General features: G+C 40.5%; 2 protein-coding genes across 3 annotated transcripts in view; one reads left to right on the top strand and one right to left on the bottom strand.

Annotated features, from left to right (window-relative positions):
• The first annotated feature begins 1,875 nt into the window (after positions 1-1,875).
• On the top strand, positions 1,876-6,767 carry ccnh (cyclin H). Of its 2 annotated transcripts, none has more exons than XM_032578565.1 (10): positions 1,876-2,072; positions 2,302-2,426; positions 2,507-2,629; positions 2,718-2,791; positions 3,335-3,548; positions 3,650-3,813; positions 3,898-3,968; positions 4,079-4,184; positions 6,486-6,549; positions 6,637-6,767. In XM_032578565.1, exons 2-10 carry the CDS (start codon positions 2,310-2,312, stop codon positions 6,661-6,663), a joined length of 960 nt encoding a protein of 319 aa, XP_032434456.1. In that variant the 5' UTR covers positions 1,876-2,072; positions 2,302-2,309; the 3' UTR covers positions 6,664-6,767. The 2 variants fall into 2 exon arrangements, with proteins under 2 accessions (XP_032434456.1, XP_032434457.1); XM_032578566.1 differs by having other exon boundaries at positions 1,876-2,099.
• The window catches only part of LOC116729785 (ras GTPase-activating protein 1), a 28,071-nt gene continuing 17,975 nt past the window's right edge, over positions 4,519-14,614 (bottom strand). Inside the window, exons 5-26 of the mRNA XM_032578564.1 lie at positions 14,293-14,410; positions 13,489-13,520; positions 13,291-13,343; positions 12,999-13,149; positions 12,757-12,835; positions 12,292-12,415; positions 12,038-12,194; positions 11,847-11,934; positions 11,276-11,356; positions 10,806-10,963; positions 10,643-10,719; positions 10,391-10,563; positions 10,150-10,309; positions 9,722-9,864; positions 8,999-9,114; positions 8,819-8,905; positions 8,617-8,684; positions 8,423-8,511; positions 8,263-8,340; positions 7,933-8,067; positions 7,764-7,843; positions 4,519-5,911 (exon numbers count right to left, since the gene is read on the bottom strand). Of these exons, the coding sequence (XP_032434455.1) occupies positions 5,863-5,911; positions 7,764-7,843; positions 7,933-8,067; positions 8,263-8,340; positions 8,423-8,511; positions 8,617-8,684; positions 8,819-8,905; positions 8,999-9,114; positions 9,722-9,864; positions 10,150-10,309; positions 10,391-10,563; positions 10,643-10,719; positions 10,806-10,963; positions 11,276-11,356; positions 11,847-11,934; positions 12,038-12,194; positions 12,292-12,415; positions 12,757-12,835; positions 12,999-13,149; positions 13,291-13,343; positions 13,489-13,520; positions 14,293-14,410 (2,296 nt within the window). The 3' untranslated portion in view covers positions 4,519-5,862. The remainder of the gene's footprint in view (positions 5,912-7,763; positions 7,844-7,932; positions 8,068-8,262; positions 8,341-8,422; positions 8,512-8,616; positions 8,685-8,818; positions 8,906-8,998; positions 9,115-9,721; positions 9,865-10,149; positions 10,310-10,390; positions 10,564-10,642; positions 10,720-10,805; positions 10,964-11,275; positions 11,357-11,846; positions 11,935-12,037; positions 12,195-12,291; positions 12,416-12,756; positions 12,836-12,998; positions 13,150-13,290; positions 13,344-13,488; positions 13,521-14,292; positions 14,411-14,614) is intronic.

Genomic DNA, 14,614 nt, shown 5'->3' with positions numbered 1-14,614 from the left:
TTCTCCTCTCATTCTGCACCTACCATTATGACAAGGATCATGAATAGTTTACAAAACTGCACACAGCAAAACGTTGACGTCTTGCATAGCATCATCGGCAGATTTTTAGCTGACTACATTGGGTCTATGACCTGCAGTGCAGTCATTTCATATACAGCTGAAGTACAACAGACAGGAGTGCAGGCTTGGCTCTGAGGGGATGGAGCTATCCTAATCAGGGGAGACTGGCAATGCAATATAGGTGTGGTTACAAATAAAACATTGCTTGTACAATCAATATTGTCTATTTCCCGAGGCCTTCTTTGCACAGTTTTATTTTCAACATCAAATCAGTTATTCAAGCAGGTCCAGTGTAAGTAAGGAAGAGGAATTGCCATTTCAGCCAAGAATACAAAGAGAATATATAGACAACTAAAAGAACCCCAGAACTATAGCACAAGAGTGAGCGCCAGAAATAAGTCATCACACACTGCGGAATTATGCGAAAACGCACGTGGCACGGTGTGACCACAGGCACGAACATCCACGCAGACACTCGGTCTGCGTGTGCGCGCGCTCGTACAGTAAACGTTGCAACGCTCTCATCAATAATGCATCGGCACTTCATGTTTATGCAATTCGCAGGGCAGGCAAGCCCGAGCGATGGAGTCGGTGCCATCCTGATTCAGCGCAGCACGCACAGGCTACAAGTCACACACGTCTACGGACAGACTGAGCTCCTACAAGTTATTTTTTTGACCGCCTGTGGAGAAGGAGATTAAGATTATAAAACAGTCTTCAGCACATACCTGTTAAGGCACTTTTTCTCTCTGATTCTGGTTTTTACGCAGGCTGGAAGGGCTCACAGTAACGCGCGCACTAAGGCTGTGCTGATATGCAAATTAAAGGCTCTGGCTCAATGCAGGGGCATTTATTATTCATAAATTACTCATGTTTATGCAAATGACGGGCTGATACGGAAACACTGGTGGGGGTTGAGTGGCTCAGTCTAAACATACTGTGTGATTCGATCGTTGTTGCGCTCAGCCATTTGTGATCCAGATTCAAACATTTGGCCAACAGAGATAGTCATGGAGTAGTCGCTGTTCTCTGAACTTTTCGAGGTAGGATTGGGAGGGTTAGGTTTTACATCCAAAGGTGGGCCCTGTGCATTGTGCTCTTGTATTTGTGTATGTAGCTAAAGCACGGGTTTTATTTGAATTTTTCAATATGAACAAAAAGTTTAATTTATGTCTTATGTTTTACATGAAATAAACTGCAATATATGGTACATATTCAAGTTAATGTAATAATTATAGTGCCTTTCAAAAGTATTTTTTATATATTTTTTTAACACTTTGGCTCATTACAGCCACACATTGTGACCAACATTTTTTGCCTTTATGAATTGTTGGCAAAAATCTTTTAAAATTAAGTATAATATAAGGTGTTACTGTACAAAACCTGCATTCTCTCAAATAATAGTCATATATCATTATGGACTAAAGTCAAAATGAATACATTGAAAGACAAAATAAATTGCCAGATTAAAATTTTTTGAATGCATCTGAGCATGTCTTTGTTTGTTTGTTTTTTGGGTTTTTTTTAGTTTCCACACTTTGTACCAGCTGGTGGTGGTAAAGTACTATCAATGCTGTTTGCCAACCATCTTTCAAGCTTTACAAGAGGAATAACTTTCTGCCCTTTTTATTTTTAACCATGACACTTTCTGGACAGGGAAAGTTAAATTGTAAAACTTCATTGTTGACAAACCTATTTTGTTTGTTTAGTTGTTGTTTTTTTTCATACTATTGGCACTTTCTGCACCCCATACTAACATTGTTTCGCGCACAGCACTCTACTTTACGGCAGCAAATATATTACGGTACAATCATACGTCATCATTAGGAGACTCATGCTGGCGTTCAACAATGGTGACGCGCTGAGATTCGGATTAGAGTACTTTAGTCTGTTTTTACTCTATAAAATATTGACTTTAGCCTTATAAGGAATTTAAACCGTGTATCTGAACACACATAACCGGTGTACACCAAAGTCATTTAGTGGAGTGATGCGTAACTAGATCCACGAGCGTAAGTTGCTGAATGTTGTGAATAAATGTGAGCATTAGTCTGGTAACGTTGATCGGTTTTTGTTTATTCTTGTCAACTTTCTTTGCGAAAACGCACGCACGTTATAGCTATATATATATATATATATATATATATATATATATATATATATATATATATATATATATATATATATATATATATATATATATATATATTATTGAGACGTTTTGTCCTCTTTTTGATACAGAAACCACCATGTTCCACAACAGCTCACAGAAGAAATTCTGGACATTTAAAAACGAGGATGAACTGGAGCAGATGCGGTACATGGCCAACGAGAAATTCCGTAGGAAGGCGCTAGAAAGTGGGAAGGTAGGGTGATGCAGCCTGAAATTCAGCATTGTATAACATGATGTGCGCTTTCATCGCAGTTTGATGCTCTGTTGAATTAGCCCGGTGTCGGTGACTTCATGTTCTTGGACCGCCACGAGGAGGACGCGTTGTTTCGACACTACGAGAGGAGACTGCTGGACTTCTGCAACGCTTTTAAACCCGCGATGCCCAAAGCTGTGGTGGTAGGTTTCTGTGTCGAGCTTTCCGCAATGCAGCAGTCACTCCAACAGACTGATGAACAGCGTGTTTCACCTCGTTTCACCTGTGCAGGGTACAGCCATCATGTACTTCAGGAGATTCTACCTGAACAACTCGATCATGGAGCATCACCCCAGGATTATCATGTGAGTGCTGCTAATTTGGGGGTGCTGTAAGGTTTGATGTGGTTTCTGTTGAAAATCACATCAGAATGTAATTTGAAACTATGCAACACCGTGTCTGTACGTATGGCTGTTTCATTTCACAACCTGTAATGCAAATATTGTGGGAAGCAGATGCAGTATCTCACAAAAGTGAGTGCATCCCTCACTCTGTAAATATTTTATGTCTTTTCATGGGACAACACTGAAGATATGTTGCATAGCAGTCAGTGTAAAGCTTGGTTAATAGTGTAAATGTGCTGTTTCCCTAAAATAAAAAAAATACACAGCCGTTAGTGTATCATCTGCTGGCCAAACATCCTGTAACTTCTATGGCGTCTCATTTAAAATATCAGAACGATGAGTAAATCCCGCTACGTGGGTGGATGTTTCATATTAACAACTTACCGTGACATTTGTTAATAGTTTGTCCTATTCTCTGTTGACTGTTTGTAAACTACTTAGCCCCAGTGCTTTCCTTTAAAGTTCTCCACCTACTTTTTCTTGGCCCTCTCCTCCTTGCTTCAGGCTGACGTGTGCATACCTGTCCTGTAAAGTGGATGAGTTCAACGTGTCCAGCACCCAGTTCGTGGGAAACCTTCTGCAGGAGAGTCCGGCGGGACAGGAAAGGGTCGTGGAGCAAATCCTAGAGTATGAGCTCCTTCTTATCCAGCAGCTCAATTTTCACCTGGTGGTCCACAACCCCTACAGACCCATGGAGGGTCTGCTCATTGACCTCAAGGTGTGTGCTCTCTGTTTTGATGATGCTTACGCTCCAGTAAATCATTCACAATTAAATCCTTGACCATATGGCGTTCCACAAGATGATTTTTCTCCCTTCAGACTCGATACCCGACGCTGGAGAACCCGGAGTCGCTGAGGAAGAGCGCCGATGATTTCCTTACCCAAGCAGCCATGACGGATGCAGGACTTCTGTTTTCTCCGTCCCAGATTGCTCTGACAGCTATTCTGAACAGCGCTTCCAGAGCTGGCCTCAAGATGGAAAGGTACCAATCAGAAATGTTATTTGAATTGTCATTAATTAATGTATATATTTCAGTCACCAATTACTTTTTCCCCCCCCCGTTTAGCTACCTGACTGAATGCTTGGGCCTTAAAGAGGACAAAGAAACTCTTATGAAGATGTATGACTCCATGAAACGTGAGTTTCATGGAGTCCAGTTTCACCTTCAGTTTCTCTCCACAAGATGGCGATGCTGAGCTGTGTAACCATCACTTCTGATTTGATTGTCCTGTCTTTCATTTATGCAGGGATGAAAACCCTCCTGAAGAAGTATGAACTTCCCAAACAGGAGGAGGTGAATGCTTACAAACACAAGCTGGAGAGGATTCACGCTGAATTTGCTACTTCAAGCAAGTAAGGAGATGAAGAAAGCCTCTGGATAACCTGTTTCATGCTTTCTAATGGGAAATACACAGTCAAAACATCAATTATTAGGCAGCAAACATCTGTGGTACCTGAAATACTAATAAGAATTAAAACAAAGAGTGATTTCTATTGAAAGTTTTTGAAAAGTCCTATCAGAGGTACCAACAGTTTTAGACTTAAATTATGATTACATGTAAAATACAGTCTCTTATATACTGCAATCTAAAAACCGTCCTACTATTGTAATCTTACAATTATTTTCAATTTCATTTGGTTGTAGTCTTCACACATCATGCCCAAGTGAATAATCGCAGGCATTCAGTCGTATGCAATAACAGTTTTATTTAAGTCAGGTCGTATCTAAGATGCAAAAGGTTCGAGGTTCAGTCTCGGGTAGAAAAATAAAAAGGAACACATCAGCTGTATGAAATCCAGAGAAGCTGCGTCACTACTCGCATCATTCACACCATAAAGCGTATCCGATACAGGTACAGCTGCTGACTTATAGGCTTAGTGGTTGTGACTCATTTCTCTCCGGTGGTTTGCTAACACTTTGTGAGGTCCGCGGTGTAGTAAGTGCATCTACAGTAAACTGTTTGGTAAACGTCCGAGCTACGGCAGGCACAGGGTCAGACTCTGCAGCTTCGTCGAGCCAGTCGGCACCTGAGGCCGACCTTTACGGCTTCGTAAGGTTGATAAATCTGTGTGTGGTTTGACTTGGAGTGGAGCCGTATGAGAAACAGTCGTAGCAAAGGTGCACAGAGGAAACGCCACCTGTTGTGGTGACGGAGTGAGAGGGGGGGAAAAAACTGCAACGTAGCTAAAGCTTTTTGTTGTCATCCAAAGGCATAGAGGGAGTAAAGGTGATGGTTTGTTAGAGCAGCATATATGTAGGCCCACACACTAAAGCACGATCCATTCAGGGTTAACACATGCACAGGACAGGTTCTACGTATGCAGCTTTCTCAGCACTCTTATGCTACATCAGACACAAACACAGTATTTCCTTATAAGACTAACTACATAACATACAAAGCAGCATATACTGTATGTATATATAAAAAGTTGGGTTCGTGCTGCAAGGAAAAAACAAATACAGTGTAAGTTACAATGGTTTGGTAGCTTAGAAAAATCAGGTGAAAGATGATTGTGAGTAGAAAGGGAATTAAGGCTAGTGTGTCTTGGAAAGAGGTGCTGTGTTTGAATTCCCTGATGACAGCAGAAATTGCTACTTCAGTACTTTGGATCTTCTCCCCTCCAACGACGCGTTCCCCACAGTTTGTCCAAAGAGGAGTAGCCAAACAGGAAGCCCGTTAAGTCTGCTTCCTTCCCATAACTGTTCAAGACTTTTGAGGAAGTGATAGAAACACCAGGATAGAAAAGGTCAGGTTTCTGCAGTGCAGTGCACCAAGAGCCTCTCCCGCAAGGTCACCACGTCAAAAGTTTCTGACGGATTTTGGATTCAGACAAGGGCTTTGGAAAGACGATATTCAGTTGTGCAGCAAGGATTTTCCACGGAGGACAGTCACGTTGCATTTGTACCGCCACATGCGCACAGTAAAAGGACAGACTCACTCGGAGTCTTCAGTTTCACAACTCGTGGAACGAGGCGTCGCTTTGGCTGCGCGATCTGATTACAGGATTTGCAGGTGGAAATCCATAAAACTCACATTACCTGGATGGCAGCAGCCAGAGACATGATGGTGCACTCTGTCCTGTAAAATAAAATGGACATGTTTGTGAAAGACACAAGCTGTTCAATGTTACTCTGTTAGGACTCCTGGGACAGCTACCGGCATGAATGGGGTAAACTAGACTCTAGGACTATGAAGATGAGGAGCAGACTACCATTTGGTGACCTTCTGGAGGACCAAAAGTGCCACAATTCAATAAATAACTTTTTTGCTTAATTGTTTTGATTAAAAGCAAATATTACTTTAGCACATATTGCATCATGTTCTTTTTCTGCCACCCTTTCTCAAAGTCAGTGTTAGACATTTTTATAATATTTGGTCAGTATTAAACGCAATTTAAATTCACAATGCATTCAGCAAATTACTGAAGAAATGTTGCATTTACTTAAATATCTAACAATTGAAATGTTTTAGTTCCAAACTTTAATAATTAGTGCTTTATTAGGTTGTGGCACATTTGGCACGCCATACATTTATGCCTAAAAACATTTAAAATGGTTGCGTCATCACCAAGACACAAAACAGAGTTCACCACTTATTAATTCGCTTGTAAAACCGCTCCACTTTACCAAAATATAATTTTTTATTCTTGCAGCAAACGAAAAAGAGGATATGAAGAAGATGGCCATGTTGCCAAAGAACCTCGTTTGACCGAAGAGGTTAGAAAGTTTTCTTCATTGGAGTAAAATGCTTATAAAATGTTTTCTCCAGAAATCTTAAATCAGTCGCATTTTCTTTCATTGCAGGACTGGACTGATGAAGACCTCCTGTGAGATTGAGTTGTGGAATGAAACTTAAAAGTTTCTGCTTGACATGTGAAAAAATTAAGTGCACATTTCGGTTGCGTTTTCTGAGAAATAAAGATATTTTTCTACTAGTTGTTTTTTATCCTAAAAGTGCCACATAAGACAGAGTAAAAGCGTCTGGACCTTTGTGAGGGCACAATAAACAACTCCATAATCTACTTTACAAAAAAACAGTTTAATAAGTGCATGCATGTCTGTTATACAGTCTGTACTATTTAAAAAAAATACCACTGTAAACTTTTACTTGGTTTCTTTGATTATGTGTCCTGTCTGGCAAATGGGATGTTTTAAAACAGAAAAAGAAGCCGCAGCCAAATAATCAAATATAACTGATACAATTATGACCTGGCAAAAAATCAGCTTATCTCACATATATACTCATGATTCCAGCAAGAGAATTTATTAATATAAAATAACCATAGGTTTTCTGCAAGACTTTGAAAAAAGAACAGACAGAAATGTTTCTTTCAGCGTTTTGCAGATATTGTCACAACCTTTAAAATTAATCAGTAACAAATTACAGTATAAAAAGCATATTTGCTCAGAATCCAGTTTACCATTAAAGGGGGTTGAGAGAACTAGCTTCTTCATGTCAGTTTCCTCATACTGAGTTGAAAGTAGGGGACCATAACTTTGGCAATTTGTGCCTTTAAAGCACAGTAGGTACAAGGAAACCATATAAAATCCTTATATTTGGTCCTATTGGTGAATGAATGAAATACACCCACATCACAGTTATGAACAAAGTCCAAAGGGGAGAAATGTAGCAATCAGTCATTGGTGCAAGTTTGTTTTTTTTTCCTTGTTTTTTTGTACCCCATTTGCTGTTTTTAGGAGCTGGGTTGCTTGTTGTACTTGGACGCTGCTGCTGCATAGCTCTTTTTGTGGTGAACGAGACAAGATGATGGGTGAGGATGGGTGGGACTATCAGACGGAGACATGATGGAGAGTGGTTCCATTGTGATGAGGGGAAGAGCATGCTAGGTCTCCTCAGGGCTGCGCTCACGGAGAGGGGAGGGGGCTTGGCGCAAAGATGGACAAATGGGAGCAATGGGCTGCAGTACTACCTGTTGCTGTTGGACATGGCATACTGAGTCTGCTTCTGCTGGAGGAGCTCTGTGATGGCCAGCAGCTTTTTCAGTACGTGCTGAACGACAGGAAAAGCAGAAAGTGATTATTTTCTAGAGCGAGGCGTGAGCTGTGAGGAAAGTCGAGTTGTTGCTCTGGGTGCCTGACCTGCTGTGCGCCCCGTTCGTTGCTCAGAGTGCGCAGCTCGTCCGAGTGCGTGGCACAGACCTCGTGCAGCGCAGCCAAGTCCCGCGACAGGTCCGCCCTGAACGACTCCGGTTGTTCAGGGAGATCAGGGACATTCTACAAACACAGATCATCATCATCACATGTTTTAGCTCTCAATTGACAGCTTCTGTTCCTCTCTGAGCCCGAATGAATCAGAACCATGTCACAGAAAACACATCCAGCCATTTCTTGGCTATTTATTACTTACTTGTAACAGACAGTCCTGATCTCTGTTAAATATAATAAAAGAAATATGAAAATGAGACTCACGCCTAACTCATCCAGAAACATGATCATCCGATGTTTGTTGTTTTTAATAAATGGGTTAACTCCCTCCATATAGGGTTCCTGTTAAAATAAGGAGAGAAACAAAGATCAAAATGCTATCAATATTTACGAAACTCAAAGCCAAACGGGAAAGGCTTCAGACCTTAGCACCAAATTCAACAAGGTTGGCCAGATTCTGGACAGACTTGGCCACCAATGTGAGTGTCCTGGCTGCTGTTGGAGACGGAGGGTCTGTGAAAAGAAGAGGAAGTAAAAAAAAAAAAAAAAAAATGCATAACACACTGTGCATCATCTCTGATGTTAAACTGAAAACTGTGTTTTTCAATAGATGCTCACCAGCAATGATGTTGAACATTCTGGGGTTGAGAATGGCAGGGCAGATCAGCCTTAGAAAGACAAAGCCACTAGAGAAAAACAATAAAAAAAACTGTTTACTCACACAGTAAGTGGGACAAATCATGTCGACTGCAGAAATATCTCGTCTGGCTTTTAAATCTACTAATGTCTTGCCCTACATGATTCGCAGGTCTACATTTACCTCACAACCCTTGTCCGCATGGTGTGGTTGCTAGGGAACTTCTGCTGAACAGACTTCTGCAGGCAGCCATAGATGAACCTTAACGTCCTTTAGAGACCGATACAAAATGGATCATTCAACTTTAATACGGTTTTCACAGAAATATCTCACAGCTAAATCTGTTTTAGCCTCTGATCTTACGGCGGTAGGATGTCCGCAGCCATGAAGATCTTCTCCACAAGCTCCGACAATATGTTGAGAAGGTGAGCCAGGTTGATACTAACATCCTCATTCTTTTCCAGTTTGGAAGGATTCAACTTCACAGAGGGACAATTGGAAATTAGTTACTGTAATTCTTTACAACTGTGATTAACGAATAAGGTCTTTAAGAAGTATTTTCATCCCTTAAACGTTTTCACATTTTATCATGTTGCAATCCCACTCCATTGTCTTTTACTAGGATTTTATTTAAACCAACAAAAAGTGTAGATTTTAAGTGTTATAAAAATGGAAAGCTTGTAAACCTGCCTTTTGCTGGATGTGCATCTGCACACATAGACCCTAAAAGTTTTGCCCATTCTTCTGTGTAAAATAGGTCAATGCAGCTGGATGCGGCAGATTTTATTTACATTTCTCAAAGAAAATGAGACTAAATGCAAACATCAGATGCAGTTTTCATATTTTTGCACGTAAAAAAATTCAGTTTCCCTTCAACTTCAAAATCAGGCATTAACTTATTATTGGTCTCATATAAAATCCTCTACAGTTATGTCTTTGTTGCAACAGGGCAAAATGTGACAAAAGAGCAAGAAATATGATTTTTGTTGCAAGGCACTAATGGTGTAACTATATTTTAGTAAACAATACATGAACTCTCACAAGTATGAGTTATGGTGCAGCAGCTAAGAGTTTGTTGTATCGTACCTCACACGACTGTTTGCTTTCCATGATCTTGAGGATGGTGTCCTTCAGCGCGTAGTGGACGAAGGGCGTGGCCGTGGCCTTCATGTACTGCTCCATGAGCGTGCTGGCCAGTGTAGTTGCTCTGAACAACGTTGTTGCCTCATCTGGTAAAGGCCCGCAAACATCAGATGTTATACAAATAGCTGCCGTCACACACATTCCTCAGTTTACATCACACAGATTTAAAAAAAAAAAAAAAGTGCTAAATCCTGCAAAACAATGAAGAGTATTGCTAAGCTGCAAGAAGACTTGTGACAGCATGCCCTCACTATAAACGATCCCTTCATGTTTATCCAAATTCCTGAGGGAGGCAGCTAACCGATTCTTGGATCCAGGTGATCGTTGCCTTTTTTTTGCAGGAGTTTAATCCCTGTGTTTGTGATTCTTACCCTCCATGTTGATTTCTCTGTCGTTGAGCGTCCTCAGTAGAGGCGCTTCAGCCTTCTCGTGCCTAAAGATCCGCAGGAGGAGGCTGGCCAGTAATGTGCGGTCCTGACCACAAACGTTGGCCAAAGCGTAGATTGCGTGGAAATCTTTCTGCAGGATCATCTGCAGAGAACACTTTGGGTCAATGGCATTGTTGGCAGTGAGATGAGATTGCCGCTGGAAGAACTTTTCAATGAATCGGACCTCTTTAAATTCACTGTACTCCTCCTCCGGCATGATCTTCTCCATGGAGTAGCGATGGCGCACCCGCAGCGATCCCGGCTCGATCCCCTTCAGAGGGACGTGGGAGCTCAGCGGGAACCACTCGTCAATCATCTGACCCTTCTGCAAGCGACCCAGCTGGCACCGCATGAACACTACAAGGGACGTGTCAAAAAAAGCGAGTTGTGAAACAAACAAGGGGATCAAATCCTCAATAATGACTGCTGTACTTACAGATGTCGCAGTCTTTGTTCTTCTTTGTTTTGTTGCTCAGACTGATTTCAAAACTGTTTACTTCACTGGACAGATCACTAAAACGAGGGAAAAAAAACCCACACGGTTTGTAATTCTGCAAACATTAACAGACCAAAATGAGGTGGGAGTCCCACACACTTACTCGAAGTTGAACTCCTCGGTGAAGACGGGATTCTGCCCTTCTCGTGGATGCGTCTTGGCAACCTGGACGTTGTTCAGGTAGATGTTGCAGTAAGGGTTGGCAAAATACTTCACCGGCAGCTTGTGGGCCTCCTCCACATACAGCACCAGGCTGCTCACCTGAGACAAAAGTCATCAACACACACATAAAATGTAACGCGTGTGTTAATTCACGTAACATTTTACGTGGCCGTAAAACGTTACGTAAATTCGTAACATGTACAAGGCAATACTTTTCAGAGTATATAAGCAAGTCTAGAGTGTGTTGTGTGGTACAGGCACAGCAGAGGACCACTAGTTTAGTGAGAGTTGTGACTGAAAAATAAATCACCAAAATGAAGGACTTTTGAGTGCAATTATCTCTTTTCATTGGTGTGACTATCAACTGCTGTGCTACGCTTTAATGAACACAAAGGCTGATTATAAGCGTACCTGCCGGAGCCTTTTGTTTGAAGTTGGTACAGTGGTTTTTCTTAGGTTACTACAGAACGTCTGAAGGCATTTCATCCAATCCTGCAAAAACAGAGCGATGTTATTACCATCTGAGAGACACAAAATGACAAAATGGAAAGAAATGCATGATAGATACATAAACATTTTTTATAAAATTATAAAAACAGTTCCTATTCCCTGTGATCTACAACCTGGAGAACTTTTTGGTAATCCAACAGAAACAAACAGCAGTAAGGGTTGGGTCCATCCCTTGTTACTCTCTTAAAGGTTCAATTCTGGCATTTCTTTCTTTTAAGACAATGCAATCATATTACTAATAGTATGTAACATAATATAGTGCTAAATAAATGTATCTACTTCTCTAGAATGAAGACTTGCAAACAGAGGGCTCAATTAATTGCTAATAATTTAAGACCTGCATTTGAGGCCTCTTGCAAACAGCTGAATGCTTTATGTTTTAGTAACCGAGGCAGCAATTTTAGCAAACATAGCATCTGGACAACTCCAAGATTTTTACACTATTTGATGAAAAAGCTCAAGCTTTATTTACCTGGGCCTGCTCTTGGACCTCTCCTGCAAAGTAAAATATGTACTGTTCCTCACTAAAGTGCTGGACAACAATCTGGAAACAGTTTGGCCTGAAAATGTCAAACAGAAAACAAAGCTTTACAATTTTTTTTTGCTTAGCATAAGGTAAAGCCATTATCTCACGTCTGTTTTCTGGAAAATTGCCATCAGCACCTGCCAAACAGAGTGTCGTGCACACAATACACGGAGCACACACTTAGGTCTATCAGCCCTTTGGGTTTGGTAGCTCTCTTCTCGCTTTCAAAATAGATGAGCTGTGCGTCGTTGCCCTCCAGGATGAAGTAAAGGTTCTTCCACCTTTTTCCTTTTCCTGAAATCAGAGGAAAAACTTAGAATCCTGCCTTATGGAACTGACAGAATTTGTGAATAATATAAAACTACTAATGGAGCTGAACATAGATAGATACCTTTGCTGAAGAGGAGATAGCCTTTTTTGACTATGTTTTTGTAAAAAGCATCTTTTGTTCTCCGTCTGATAGTGTTATAAATTTCCCTCCCATCCGTTATGTCAGTTAGTACTTGCTCCTGGTGCTGCATAAGAAAACAAATCCACCCATTACAAAATAACTACGTGAAACAAAATACTTTTCTTTCATTCACAAAGTCATCAAATGTTACATCAGAGACAATTCTAAGGTCTACAGCTCCAACAGAAAAATGTTGCATGGATATTTTCTTCAAAATGTTCATTAACTGTTTTCACAGCTTTTGTTCCAATATGCAGACAAATTCAGATTTTTTTTTATTTATTTTTTTAGTTTTTTCCTCTATAACCAGAGTATGAGATCGCAGGAAATATTTGCGTCTTTACTTCACCAGGAGCTTTTCTCAACTGATCTCACTTTAATTACACAATCGGTTCTTGTGCTTACCTGTATGGAAACGGGTTCTTTCAGGTTGTAGCCCTCAACAATCTGTTCTTTCTTATAATGATCAATGATATCGTCAAGGCTGCAACAGAAAAAAAAAAAGAACAGACAAACATTGAATGGAAGACAAACTGACTCGGTTCCAAAGGACAAGTCAAGCTGAAGCTGTGCATGACAAATGTTTAGTCGAAAGGCGTGATTAATGTGAGATGCATTCCAGCATGATGGCACGCTGGCAGACGTACCTGTTGTAGTACCTCCCTCCCATCATGTACTGATTGTTTGGAGTCGGGGAGATCTTGAACCTTTGGATGTTTTCACTAGTGCGAAAAAAGAGGGAGTAGTCCCCGGGGGTGTTGTCTGATGGTCGGACCAGGAAGCTGCAAACCTGGCCAACTAAGACATCACACAGGGTGAAGGAGACAAATTTATAGAAACGACACTATACATAGGTCATATAATCATATATTTGTGAAAAAGAACAAACAACTACCAGAGTGACAGCTCTAACTCAACAGAAAGTAAAGAAAATGTTACCTGACATAAGAAGGTTGTAAGCCTCCGTCTTTGTGATCTTTCCATGATACCAACTAAAGGTGAACATTCAAAATAACAGAAAAAAAGAGGAACTGAATTAATCATGTCACCCATATTAAAATATTCAGGAATTGTAATTCTTCACTAAAGGATTAACAGGTAATTTTTATTTTTTTTTCCAGGGATCAAGCAGCTTACACTTTTCCCTCGTGTGGATCCTCCTCCCGGCCCTGCAAAATAACATGCAAAGACAAACTTATTGTTTTGAATCTGTTGTGACACTAAAAGTGTCGCAAAACAGATGCAACACGGATTTATTTGTAGTAAACTGCATCACAAATTTAAAATAAAAATTACTGATACAACCCCTGTCACTAAACATGAGCTGGCTATCAAAATACGAATACAAGATGATGTTCAGAAGTTAGCATTCAATACTACTATTATATGAATTTAAGGTCTGTGTGGATATTAAAATATGCCATAACATGAATCAGTGCTTGGTAAAAATTTATTTATTTAATTTTTAATGTTTACGGTGTCACAACCACAATGATAATAAGTCACTTCTTTCTCTGGTTACAAAGAGGGTTACAGACAGAACAAGACTGATCAAACTTTCTTCTGCTACAGGGAGCATTCAGGGAGACTTCTCTAAACTATCCACACCTGTTGCTGCGCAGGATATTAGCTAATGACTAGCAGATAGTCATTAGCTAATATCAGCTTCTTATACTTATGTTACTTTATAAAGAGCAAGATACCATGTGGAATAAGCACTTACAATTTCTTGCTACTTATGCCACATTTATCAGTCTACTTTCAAGTCTACATCAAAATAACAATGAATGTTATAAATGACTTTATTTTAACTGTAATAGCCAATATCTTCTATTCTGTTTATGTGCAAACTTCAGGAAATTGCTTGTAATTGTATTCAAGATTATCATCTCCTGTGAATCCCACAGCGGCCCTTGCTGGTCGGCTTCGTGTTTTACTTACCACCTCCTCCACCAGATCCTCCACTATGAGCCCTTGCTCTTCTGTGCGAACATTGGCGACCCACATCCAGCCGTCCTCCAGGTCGTTGTGAACAATAAACATGTCTCCTTTCAGGAAGCTGAGGGCACACGTCAAAATATCATGACAAAACTTTCCTGCGTCACAGCAAAGAAAATATAATAAAAAGAAAAGCTTTGATCACATTGATGCATTTTGTAGTAAAAGCACATTAAGTAGAATAAATCAGAATCCTTATTTTGTGTAGGTGATGGTACTACAGTGTGGCCAGCAGGTGTCTCCTGCGGCTTAAAACAGAGGCAGA

This window comes from Xiphophorus hellerii, chromosome 12, assembly GCF_003331165.1.
Source record: "Xiphophorus hellerii strain 12219 chromosome 12, Xiphophorus_hellerii-4.1, whole genome shotgun sequence".
NCBI classification, from domain to species: Eukaryota; Metazoa; Chordata; class Actinopteri; order Cyprinodontiformes; family Poeciliidae; genus Xiphophorus; species Xiphophorus hellerii.
Note: the sequence above shows the minus strand (reverse complement) of the source record. Positions and strands in the feature narration are given on the sequence as shown.

Coding starts and splice junctions, on each gene's coding strand:
- ccnh (XM_032578565.1), top strand. CDS start 2,310: ATGTTCCACAACAGCTCACAGAAGAAATTCTGGACATTTAAAAACGAG. Junction 2,792..3,334: donor CATCACCCCAGGATTATCAT/GTGAGTGCTGCT, acceptor TCCTTGCTTCAG/GCTGACGTGTGCATACCTGT. Junction 3,549..3,649: donor GTCTGCTCATTGACCTCAAG/GTGTGTGCTCTC, acceptor TTCTCCCTTCAG/ACTCGATACCCGACGCTGGA.